The 13084-nt window shown below is 39.8% G+C and overlaps 1 protein-coding gene and 1 pseudogene across 2 annotated transcripts in view; one reads left to right on the forward strand and one right to left on the reverse strand.

The window, feature by feature from the left end:
• The window catches only part of ENTREP1 (endosomal transmembrane epsin interactor 1), a 67992-nt gene that overhangs the window by 1496 nt on the left and 53412 nt on the right, over positions 1 to 13084 (forward strand). For both annotated transcript variants that reach the window (XM_019463642.2, XM_019463641.2), the window contains exon 2: positions 10014 to 10070. In XM_019463642.2, the coding sequence (XP_019319187.2) occupies positions 10014 to 10070 (57 nt within the window). The remainder of the gene's footprint in view (positions 1 to 10013; positions 10071 to 13084) is intronic.
• LOC128778555 (NADH dehydrogenase [ubiquinone] 1 alpha subcomplex subunit 1-like) lies at positions 10382 to 10595 on the reverse strand (annotated as a pseudogene).

Consider the following 13084-nt stretch of genomic DNA (forward strand, 5'->3'; position numbering starts at 1 on the left):
TCCTGGCAAGTTACTAGAATACAATAGACTTCCAGCTCCGGGAGAGTGGAAGAATGGGGGTGGAAGATAGGAAAGTAGGAGAAAATGATTCAACTTTGGGCCATTGAGTATTTACTTCACCCACCGTGTCTGCGCAGGGAGGCCGGGCATTTGATCTCTTTTCTCCATGGAGGCATCAACAGTGCCTGGCACATAGTAGGTGTACTTGTGGGGTGATTGAAGTGACAGCTTGACTTGGGGCACGTCATTTATTTTATTCCACTTTAAGGCACATGTAAATGTGAAATGTATCTGGTGTAGTATGGCTCCACTCTATTTGGGGACAAGCTCAGGAGGTAATGACAGGGTGTGTGCAAACATACTTGTACCTGGTCATTAAAGGAGGCCCCTACTTGATTATTGGAGCCAGGCAGGCTGCTGCACAGAATTTAGTTCTCAAGAACCCAAATGGTCATTATGCATGAGCTCCCAAAGCCCCAGGAACAGGGGGCAGCTCACTGGAGATACCTGACCCCCTTCAGTGACCTGACCCTGTTTCCTCCAATGGGGAAGGCTGATCTGGAGTAAAAGGTGCCCAGCCCCTGGAGAAGGTGCTGCCTCCACTGTGTTTGGACTCCAGGAGGCCCCTCACCCCTGCCTCCTAAAATGTCACAGCTTCTAAGGCGTACGTCCTCCTGAGGCTTGCTGGGGGTTGACAGACTTGGAAATAGGTCTTTGTGGAATGATTGTAGAAGATGGGTATTTGAAAGTAAACGACCTTTTTATGGAGCAAGTCAGTCTAAGTCTGGGAGTGCCAATAGTTTGATTAAGATCTGCAAGGAGTGTATATGCTGATAAAATCGTCCTTCTGCAGTCCCCACACACCCAGATTCAAGGCCAAATTTTAAGACTATAGGGAGAACTAATTGAACCCAAAGTAATTGTTTGAATGAGAACATTAAGAATATTAAGTACCCTGAGCCCTGCCTGACATTTTATACTTAAACCGATGCCAATTTGCTCTCCTTTGGAAATACTTTGACGCTGGATGGTCTTACGCTGGATCAGCCCATGTTGTGGTAGCCAGAGTTCATGCTCTGTGCCTCATGTGAGAGGAATCCCACCCTCCTGGACCTGCTATTGGGCTCTCCCTGTGGCCTTCCTGAGTCTTTTTTAAAACAACAGGGTAGGGATTAGATTCATTATGCTCCCTAGTCCATTCACCAGACTAAAGTCAGCCAAATGGTGGATGCATTTCATTTCTCTAAATACCATGGGCCAGAAGTGAATGTTGCATACATTTTTAGGGATTTTGTCTTTATAAAATCATAATCTCTTGTCCTCTCAAAGATAGCTAGTTTGGGCTTAAAAAATTTTTTTTTAATGTTTGTTTTTGTTTTTAGAGAGAGAGAGACAGAGCACAAGCAGGACAGGGGCAAAGAGAGAGAGAGGGAGACACAGAATCCGAAGCAGGCTCCAGGCTCCCAGCTGTCCTCACAGAGCCCGATGCAGAGCTTGAACTCACAAACTGCAAGATCATGACCTGGGCTGAAGTCAGATGCTTAACTGACTGAGCCACCCAGGCAGCCCCAGTTTAGGATTATTTAAAACTATTTTTTCCCTTTGGAAATCAAAACCTCGAATCAGTGTACTATTGTGAATTATTTCAGAGGTGAATGCCGTTAGATGTCAGTCAAGCCACAGTTGGGTTTGATGAAGTATTAAAAAAAAAAAAAAAAAAAAAAAAAAAAAAAAAGGGCTTTAGCCAGAAAATGAAAGTCGTTAACCAGGACCTGCTGACTTGCTGACTGGGAGCATAGTAGGTGTACTTGAACCCGGCAAAACAGAGCAGGGAAAGAATTACTAACTTGGAACTAAATTCTCTTTTATAGGGTTGTTTTCCACACCCCACCCCACCCCAGCTCTATATGCAAACCTGCAGTTGTTCATTATTCTTTTTTTGTGTGTGTGGCCTATTTCTGAGGTTGACCACAGAATTTACAAAGTGACAATAGAACCAACAAAAACTGTATGTTCAGAATGACTGGATAGGATTGCAGGATGACATTAGGCACCATGACCATGGTATTATAGGAAGAAGTTTTACCAGTAGCACGTACCTTCTGAATTTATGTACACGAGAGAGGCTTTGTTCTTGTTTTTTAATTCTGCATTATGGGAAAATTTAAATTTATTCGAACACTGCCCAGCAAACCCTCCTATCCCTCTTACCCAGCGCCAACAATTGTTTTGTCTCTGCCGCCTCCTGGCTTTGCGGCTGGCTCCGTGTGTTCTGATAATATCAGAAGGATGAGTGTTTGAGGCAGGGTAGGAACGAGCTCCATCATGCTCCCTAGGCTCTTTGTCAGATTAACTTCCCACATTATTTTGGAGCAAATCTCAGCCATCACATCATTTCATCTGTAAATGGTTTCATGTGTGTATTGTTTTTGAAAGAAAATCTAAACAGAAAGAAAATATAAACAGAATAGAGAGACAGCACAGAAGTGACCGGGCAGTCTTAAGACCCCCCGTCCATTTTTAACATTTTACTAGGAAAATTTTAAATCTCCGCAAAAAATGTACAAAGAATACTATAGTGAACCCCTATTTATTTATCATCAAGCCTCAGTAGTGATCAACACATGGCCGTTTCCCGCCCACACCCACTTCCCCTATTGGATTATTTTAAGGCAACTCTCTGGTATCGTAATTTTAGCCATTCAATATTTCAGTATGGATTTCTTAAAAAAGGGGGGTTACTAGATAAAGAGAGGGACTCAATAGCATATAGTAATGTGCTGATTATAAAGATAGCTAAACTAAGATTTTTATGAAAAAAGCTTAAAAATTATGACTCGAGGGCTGCAGGGTTTTTTTTTTTTTAAGTAACAGCTTTATTGAGATCTGATTCACACTCCATACATGTCACCTATTTAAGGTGTGCAATTCAGTGGTTTTTAGTGAATTCACGGAGGTACACAACCATCACCACAATCAATCTCAGAAAATTTTCATCATCCCGTAAAGAAACTCTGTTCCCATTAGCAGTCACTCCCCATTTCCCCCGACCCCTTTATCCCTAGGCAACCACTGATTAACCGCCTTTCAGTGTCTGTGGATTATTCTGGACATTTCGTATAGATGGAATCATACAACATGTGGTCCTTTGCAGCTGGCTCCTTTCACTTAGCACAGTGTCCGCAAAGTTCATTCATAATTACGGCATGTCACTACTTCCTTCCTGTTCGTTGCCGAATGAGATTCCACTGTATGGATATGCCACGTTTTATTTTTCACTCGGAAGTTTTGTTGGCATATGGAACTAGGTAGTTGAGAGGCAGTGCCAGTTTGTCGCAGGTTGCTTTGGACCCCCGTAGGAACACAGAAGATAGAAAAAAAAAAGCTCATATTCCAAGCTTTGAATGACCATTATGTGCCTTAGTCTGCTCTAGCCATTAAATTGGCAGATCTTTCTTCAGTTTCAGTAAAAATTCTGCTTCTGTATTTGATACAAAATTAAATTCAAGGTACAGATATATTCACTGAAAGGACTATTAACACAGTATAATTCAAGAATATTTTTCCATATGTACTTCCGTAAGTGCTCTCACCTTGAGCTTGAGATTTGGAAGCTTCCTTCGTTTGTCTGGACCTTGAAGGTATTTTATCTATTTTAATATATATTTAAGAATTAACAAGTTCTATAAAGGGTCTTTCCCCATGCTTTACATGTTTTTAACATATTCATTGTTTTTGAGCATTCTCTGATCATTTTTCTTCCTGGTCTCTTCGGTTAATGACTCAATCTGTTATTATTCCTGAAGGGCATGAAGCTAAGAGATTAGCCACTTTTAAAAGCATCTTCAAGTTTGACTCCAGGTAGGTGACAGATGGAGGGTCTCCCAGACTGTGTTCAAGACATGCTGTCCTGGCTCTTGATTTGGGGGCATATTTAGTTACTACCATACTACACTGGATTAATGATAGAGAGGATTGCATTGGTTTGCATCTCCTCCTTCAGAAAACAAAATATCTGGGGCGCCTGGGTGGCCCAGTAGGTTAAGCGTCTTTGACTCAGGTCATGATTTCGCTGTTTGTGGGTTCAAGCCCCATGTCGGGCTCTGCGCTGACAGCTCGGAGCCTGTAACCTGCTTCGGATTCTGTGTTTCCCTCTCTTTTTGACCCTCTCCCTGCTCATACTCTGTCTCTCTCTCAAAAAATAAATATTAAAAAAAATAAAAAAGAAAACAAAATACCTTACTCTGATGACATATACGATCCTTGGAAGATATCTGAGGCAAATGGTAGAGAATTGGCTATTATTATTTTTTTTTGCTCTTCTCTGGGAACCCTAATACCCTTAATGTTCTGCTTTGAGTCACTGACCTAAACTCATGCTTACCCCTCCCTTGAGTCTGTAATTCTTGGACAAGATTCCAGTTCCTTATAAAGAGACAGACAAGAGCGAACGTTAAGGTAAACCATTTTTTAAAAATTGCAGTGATGAAACAAACTTAAAAAAGAATGAATGGTTCAAAGGAGAAACTAGCTCAAAAATTCTGAAGTCTCTACTAGTGAAACAAACAATAAATACATTTTTTTCTACCGTATCATCAAATACTTAATATTAATGGGCCATTTAAAATATAATTTTTTCTGGGGCGCCTGGGTGGCTCAGTCGGTTAAGCGGCCGACTTCAGCTCAGGTCACGATCTCGCGGTCTGTGAGTTCGAGCCCCGCGTCGGGCTCTGGGCTGATGGCTCAGAGCCCGGAGCCTGCTTCCGATTCTGTGTCTCCCTCTCTCTCTGCCCCTCCCCCGTTCATGCTCTGTCTCTCTCTGTCTCAAAAAGAAATAAACGTTTAAAATATAATTTTTTGTGATGAATTTTATTGATTTTCTTTGGTCATTTATTTTCCACAGCAGCAGAGTGACATTGATAAATTCTTGAATGAGTCATTTGAGCCTCCCAACCTCAGTTACTAATCTGTAAAATGGGTGCAATGATTCTTGCCTCAGAACTGATTTTGTGAGGGTGTAGTTAGAGAACAAACTCTATCAGTGTTTTTTAAACATCAAGGTCATATTTAATCCAAATAAGGTAAAAAGGCCAGTTTTCTGTGGGACATTCTAGTAACCACGATGCATACATTAGAAATATTCAGTTGCCTACTTCCTCAGTTTTTTAATGAATCATGCTGGACATATAAGGAAGAATAATATGCATGAACACATACACACATGCACACACACACATTTTTTCAAGTTTCCAGTATAAAAGCTATAGGGCAAAGTAAATTTTTGAGAGCTTTGATTATTGTGTGTTTAATTTATAAGGCAAACATGGGACATTTACAGCTTGGCTCTTTTTATCTCTGTGTTTAGATATAGCAACTTTTGGCAAACAATCCAGAACATTTCTGCCCTGAGGCATGTTAATGGATAGCAAAGAAAAAATAATAAGGGCAGTAAAATAATAAGCTTTTGATCTTAATGATTTGATTTTCAAGTTGGGAAATTAAGGCACATTAACCATATGTGGTGAGTAACAATGATTCTTGCATGGAGTATCTCAGAATCCTTCTTTGCAATATCAGAAAAAAGAAAGGCCTCTGCTTTTTCCTAAAAGCTACAAGGAATGGGTTACAAGTAAGTGAAAACAAAATTATAATAAACCTCATTATAATAATATAGAGCTAATTTAATGTTAGAAAATAGGTTTTTGCTTGTTCATTCAGGGCAAGCTGTATCTTGCACTTGGTGGAAAGAATGCTATGAAGTTGCTTTTTAGTGTTGAGTTTAATTGAGCTTGAAGAATGGGAGAAATTGAGTAGAAGTAGGTATATGCCTTTGTTGCTGCGTTCAGGACTGGATGTAACCACAATTTTCACCTGCCATTGGAGTATAATTTCTTAAAACATCCCTGTAAAGAAGGGTGGTTTACAAGAATCCTGTTGTGATTTAGTGTGAGTGTGTGTTGAGTCTATAAATAATTCAAATGGAAATTTATTACCTTTAAATATTTTGCCTTACAATCCATGAGCATAGTATATGTCTTCATTTATTTGGGTCTTCCTTTAATATTGCTTACTAAGGTTTATATTTCTTCCTACTAGGTCTTAAGTATTTTTGAAGTTATATGTATTTTGAAATTTCTGGTATTTATTATTTGTCAAATGCATTTTTTAAAAAGTTTTATTTATTAATTTTTGAGAGAGAGAGAGAGAGCATGAAAATCCTGAGCAGGCTCTGCTGACAACATGGAGCCTGATACAAGGCTCGAACCCATGCACTGTGAGATCATGACCTGAGCCAAACCAAGAGTCAGATGCTCAATGATTGAGGCACCCAAGCATCCCTGTACGTATTTTTAAAATTATGTTTGGAGTTTAGTTTGTTGCTTATATATGTAAAATACCCCTCAAAAAATAATAAAGATAGCTTAGTTCCTTAATTCCAGAGACCTTTGATTTTAAATGACAATTGTATCTGCCATGATCTACTGAATACATTTATATTCACCTTGGCAACACTATTCCTGGGACTTTATCCAACAGAAATAAAAAGCAATTGTTTTTAAGCATTCTATGGCTATGGATGTTTACCATAGCATTGATTGTGAGGGCAAAAAGCTGGAAATAGAGTGAATACTAATGAATATGGAAATAATCGAATACAGGAGGTAAGCCATACAAAGAAATATTATGTAGCCATTAAAAAGAAATGAATGAGAGCTATTCCAGTGGACATGAAGAGATTTCCTTGAAGTATTTACTGAGAAAGAAAAAGGAGGAAAAGTATCTTTTATGACCCATTTTTTATAAAATACATATGCACATATACATGTTTGTCTAGTAATAAGAATTTAAAGAAAAATATGTCCATGTGTAATATATGTAAACGTACCAAATTGTTAATGTGGGGAGGGTTGGGTGATGTGGCTGGTGGGGGAGGTGGAAAGCATAGCTGAGGCCTCTTGCTACTTTTATGGGTGTTTATGGTCTGGGCTGGACACCTCATTTTAATGATAATGCTGTTTTAATGAAAAACATGTGTTCCAAAAAGCTGAATCACAGAGTTCTCTATTAATGGAGACGGTCTAAATATCAAACACTAACTGATAATTTGCATTATACTTAGATTTTAGTGAAGTGGGCAGGTTGTGTTTCCCTCAAGGGCAGTCAAAATTTTCAGTTTTGTTTTTACAAAAATAGTTGCAATTCTGAGTCGCCTGGGTGGCTCAGTCGGTTAAGCGTCTGCCTTTGGCTCAAGTCATAATCTCACAGTTCACGGGTTTGAGCCCCGTGTCTGGCTCTCTGTTGTCCACACAGAGCCTGCTACGGATCCTCTGTCCCCCTTTCTCTCTGCCCCTCCCTGACTCATGCTCTCTCTCTCTCTCTCATAAATAAATAAATAAATAAAACCTTAAAAAAAAATAGTTGTATTACCTCAGCTAAGTCCAGTAAGCCGCTGGTCGGGCGGGCAGGGAACACGTGCCCATGTGGGTGCACGCGCACGCACACATGTATACACACACACAGACATAACATGCGCATGTCCACACACAGCCTGCAGGTGGAGCCAGCACTGGATTGCAGGGGATCCTGAGGACTTTCTATCTTCACAGCAGGGCACATTTTTGAGTTAGAAGAGACCCGCAGATGGAGTTTCCTTCACTGAAACCACACTTCTAAGGAAACAAGAGTGAGGACCAGAAAAGCGATAAGACTTGGCCAAGTTCGTATAGTTATTTAAAAGCCAGGTGGGGAACCCACACCCCAAGGTCTCCTGGATTTCAAGTCACAATTTGTAAAGTAGATGCAACCACATGTAGACACACGCCCTGTGTGTCTCCAGGCAGAAATCATTCAGAACAAAGAAATAGCCTATTGACTTTTTAAAAAAATTTTTTTTAATATATGAAATTTATTGTCAAATTGGTTTCCATACAACACCCAGTGCTCATCCCAAAAGGTGCCCTCCTCAATACCCATCGCCCACCCTCCCCTCCCTCCCACCCCCCATCAACCCTCAGTTTGGTCTCAGTTTTTAAGAGTCTCTTATGCTTTGGCTCTCTCCCACTCTAACCTCTTTTTTTTTTTTTTTTTTTTTCCTTCCCCTCCCCCATGGGTTTCTGTTAAGTTTCTCAGGATCCACATAAGAGTGAAACCATATGGTATCTGTCTTTCTCTGTATGGCTTATTTCACTTAGCATCACACTCTCCAGTTCCATCCACGTTGCTACAAAAGGCCATATTTCATTCTTTCTCATTGCCACGTAGTATTCCATTGTGTATATAAACCACAATTTCTTTATCCATTCATCAGTTGATGGACATTTATAGCCTATTGACTTTAAGATGATTGCAAGAATACAGTGCCTGGTGGGCAGGCAGCTGACAGTATGTTTAAACATAAATGGGATATAAGGATCTGTTGCCTGTCTGCCCATACATGGTCTTTAAGTCCTTGATATAAGTGGGTAGACTTGTCCTCTGCTCATTTGACAATGATTTACTCTCAGCCAGTAAATGGAGAATGGTGAGTCTTTAGAAGCAACACTGTAAAATCCCTTCAGACTTATCGTTGAGAAACCATCACTGTGAACTGGTACATTGGAGGGATTTTGGTTAAAAGCGCACATAAAGGAAAACCCTCATAACCGCATTCTGCAGATGCGTGCACCCTGTTATACAAAGGTAAATGTGCCCCAGTGACATCGGAATGTCCCTGAGCTGAATAATTACTTTGATTGTTCTTTCCCAACTGCTTAGTGAACCGTGTTATCCAAAGGGCTGACATTGATTTCCAGTTTTCATTTTGGCAAAATGCTGATTCTTCTTTACCAAGGGGTTTAATTAGTTGTTTATTGAAGTGTCATTTTACAATATGAGACTTCTCTCACTGTAGTCCCCTCTCCCTTTTGTGGAATAAATGCTCAGGAACAGTTATCAGTTGCCCGTCACATGACAGGTGCCAGGCTGGGAGCTGAGGATTTGGGAGACAAGAGTTCATGGTCAGTGGGCAAGGCAGAGATGCACCTCTCAAGTTATAATGACAGAGAGTGTTTGGGGGGAAAATTGTGTAGAGGGCTTCCAGGAGTGTGGGGTGGTGGGATCAGCGAAGGCTTCTTGGAGGAGGTGAGTGTTAGCCAGGATCTTGCAGGATGTGTAGGAGTTCTCAGATAGCTATGAGGGGAGCTGAGAGGAGAAGATACTGCAACCAAGAGAAGTGCAGAGCCCCTCAGTGTTAAAGCCTGGCCAGTCTGGGGTGCCTGGGTAGCTCATTCAGCTAAGCGTCTGACTGTTGGGTTTCAGTTCAGGTCATAATCTCATGGTTTTGTGAATTCGAGCCCCAAATTGGGCTCCATGCTGACAGTGTGGAGCCTACTTGGATTCTCTCTCTCTCTCCCTCTCTCTGTGCCCCTCCCCAACTGATGCTGTCTCTGTCTCTCTCAAAATAAATAAGTAAACTTAAAAAAAAAGAACCTGGCCAATCTGATGGGGGACAGGTGTGCCTGGGCGGAAGATGGGCAGGGGGCAGTGGTGCATAGAAACCAGCCTTGAGAAGTGGGCAGAGGAAGATCCTGAGAGACCTTGTGTACCATTTCAGAGCACTTACTTGGCCCGTAAAGGGTGGGTACCCACCTAACGAATGGAGGGTTGTAGCCACACACATGTCTTACGAGGCTGACAATGGTAACAGGTTGGGTGCTCTGGGGCAGGGAGCTTGGGTCAGCAATACTGACTCCTTCACTAACTGGAAGGATAGCCTACTCTCTCTATGTTCCTAATTGACCTTAAGAAAAAACATACACAGTCAATAAAAAAGCTTTGGGGGCTTTGTGGGAAGGAGAGTCCAAAGTGGTCTACCAGGGCTCAGATAATCAGCAGGAATATCAAATGTTTGAGTTAGAAGACTTTGAAATTTCAGGGTTTTTTTTTTTTTTTGAAAAAAGTATACTTTAGAGACTAGGATTAGTTTGTTGGAATTGGTCCCTTTTCTAGATTTATGATACTGTTTATCCTTGTAGGTGATCCTCTCTGGAATCATAGGATTAACAACTTGGAAACGGCCTATGATACTGCTGGTATGTACTGATCTCATAAATTGTTACCCTTTGTAAAATGTGCTGTGTATGAAGGCTGTGAAATCAGTCACTGAAGAAAAACGCCCAAGCTTTCTTGTTCATGAAAAAAAAGAAGCTAACAACTGACAATATTAGAAGTCAGATGTTCTCCTAATGACAAAGTGAGATGATAATTTTGCCAGTTTTCCTTTTTTTGGGGGGTTACCTTTTTGTTGTTCTTATTATGTACCACATTGACACAATGCATAACCTTCTAGAAGGGGTGGATGAGCATAACCAAGTTATTTTTCATCAATCAGGAAAAGGCTTCCTTAATTGATATTATCCAAACCCTTTGACACATAGTAACGATTAACTCCAGAGACAAGCCTATCTCTTTGCATCAAACTCCACTGAAAAGGTTAACAGGCAGCCCTTTTTCCCTCGCCCCCCGTTACTGCACCTGCGGATGTATGCAGTGGCTATGCTAGGGATGACCAAGCACATGACCATGATGCCGATCCCGGGCAGAATCTCGAACCACATTGCACCGAGGTTGCCAGGACTGAACCCTTCCTTCCTGTCCTTCTAGAGGAAACCCGGCCTCAGTTTTGTCAATTTTCTGATTTATTTTAAGCTTCTTAATGTACCCAGTGCTGTCTATGTGTTTTTAGTTCCAGAATTAGATCTGTTGTAAAGATATAATTAAAAAAAAAAAGGTTTACTATGGACATTTTTAAACATACTAAAGCGAAGGGAATAATATAATGAACTCCCCGTACCAATCACCCAGCTTCAACAACTACCAACTCAGCCAATCTTGTTCAGCTAGACCCTTACCCATTCCTCGGCCCCCCATATTTTCCCCTGCATGTTCTTTTGAAGTAAATCTCAGACATTAAATCATGATACATAATTTTTTATTGTTATAATGCTTTGGTTGGACAACCTTACAGTTTCATTGCTTAGACTTTCTATATTCTCTATCACATATATATTTTCATGGTACTATAAGCATATATTGGTAACTTTATCCCTTTTTTTAGTTAAGGTAAAATTCACATAATATAAAGTTAACTGTTTTAAAGTTTTCATTTCAGTGGCATTTAGTACATTCCCAATGTTCATTTTTTTGTTTGTTTTTATTTGCTATGTCCTTTGGATTCAGGGAATACTATATAAAACCGATGATTGCCAATGGAGTTACCAACTTTCAAGATGAAGTAGAGGATCTAAGAAATTTGATTTGAAGTATATATAATGAAAACAAAATTTAAAAAATTTTTATTTATTTATTTATTTTTTATTAAAAAAAATTTTTTTTTAACGTTTATTTATTTTTGAGACAGAGAGAGACAGAGCATGAATGGGGGAGGGTCAGAGAGAGGGAGACACAGAATCTGAAACAGGCTCCAGGCTCTGAGCTGTCAGCACAGAGCCCGACACGGGGCTTGAACTCACGGACCGCGAGATCATGACCTGAGCCGAAGTCGGCGGCTTAACCGACTGAGCCACCCAGGCGCCCCAACAAATTTTTTTTTCTATAGGGCATTTCTTTTGACTTTTCTCCCGTTCATTTTAATGTAGGGTTAAATAGTTTTCTAAATTCATTTTGTATATACACTTAACAGTTCATCTTAAACAGGCCACTGTTTGCTGGGCAGCGGGTGATAAATACAAAAGTAGCTAAATTCGTACATTCAAGGAGAAGAAACACACTGCAGAAGACAGAGTAATGGGTCCCAGAACTGTGTTGATGGTTTTGAACAACTTAAAAGTTTTCAGGCCCACTAGACAATTTAGGCAGCATTTTGGAAGCCCTTCAATTATTACATTTCGTGAAACTCTGTAAATATTTCTGGAAGGAGTAAATTATTGGTGCAGCATTTTAATCTCTGAGATAGCAGGGTAGGAGAAAAATGAGGCTTCAGATGAGTTTTATGGCATGTGTTATGAGTGGGTGATGTTTATTTTGCAACAATTCTCTAGAAAAATGTTGGATGGTGTTCAATGTTTATACTAATATTTGGCTTTAAGAGTCATTTTTTGCCCTGATTTTTCCATTGGGTCACTATTGAAATGTTGAGTAATACATCCCTCAGGTATTTAAATTAAAATCAGAAAATCTCTAATGCTATTTGTATTTTTAAGATTGTAAGTGGGGAGGAGAATATGAGGCTGTGTTCTGGGTAGATATTAAGAAAGTTGACCTTTTAAGACATTTATTTCTCTAACATTGTTTTCTTTTGGAAAGGTGCCTCATAGATTTATTTAGTGAGCTCAAGGCACTGTGAAAGAAACTGACCTTCATAGAAATGTATCTTTATTTTATGCCTTTAAATTTATTTCTCATCTTTGTTGATAAGTATATGTACAACTTTGTCAAAGTTATAACCAATTTGTACACACCATGTTGTGCTCTGCTTTTTCTGTTTAATATTGCATTAATTAAATTCATATCAGTAAATATGATGTTTCCATGTACAAGGGGTCCAAACCTGCCTGAATGGCCTGCTGTCATATTTCTGTATTACCATCAGTTGTAAGCCTGTTGGACCCATAAGCTTCTATATTTCAATTTGTATGAATTATGTATTTAGAAGATCCTGTAGAGATTGTTTCCAAGTGTTAATTAACATCAATTTATAAAGAAGATAAATTAATTGATAGGAATTGTATAAGGACAAACTTTCTGGGTACATCAAGGGATCATTTGAGCCTTGGTCAATATCATAAGTGAAAAATCCTCAGTTCACATGAATCTTAATATTCTATTATAACTTCTGCCAGATGCTTTTGTTATGTTAAAAAATGGAAAAAAATCATGGGATGTAATGAAAGGAATTGGATATACCAGTCAGACACTCCTAGTCTGTGTCCTAGCTCATCCCCTGGAGAGCTGTGTAATGTACAAGCCACTTAACTTTTCTGAGTCTAGTTTCTTTTTTGCATGCAGGGGATAATCTAGTGACACCAAGGGGTACCTCTGCCCTCCCTCCCCCCACCCCACTTAGTGGATGCTTCACCTTTTCTTT

Source organism: Panthera pardus, unplaced genomic scaffold (assembly GCF_024362965.1).
Source record: "Panthera pardus isolate Hobbes unplaced genomic scaffold, ASM2436296v1 HiC_scaffold_20, whole genome shotgun sequence".
NCBI classification, from domain to species: domain Eukaryota; kingdom Metazoa; phylum Chordata; class Mammalia; order Carnivora; family Felidae; genus Panthera; species Panthera pardus.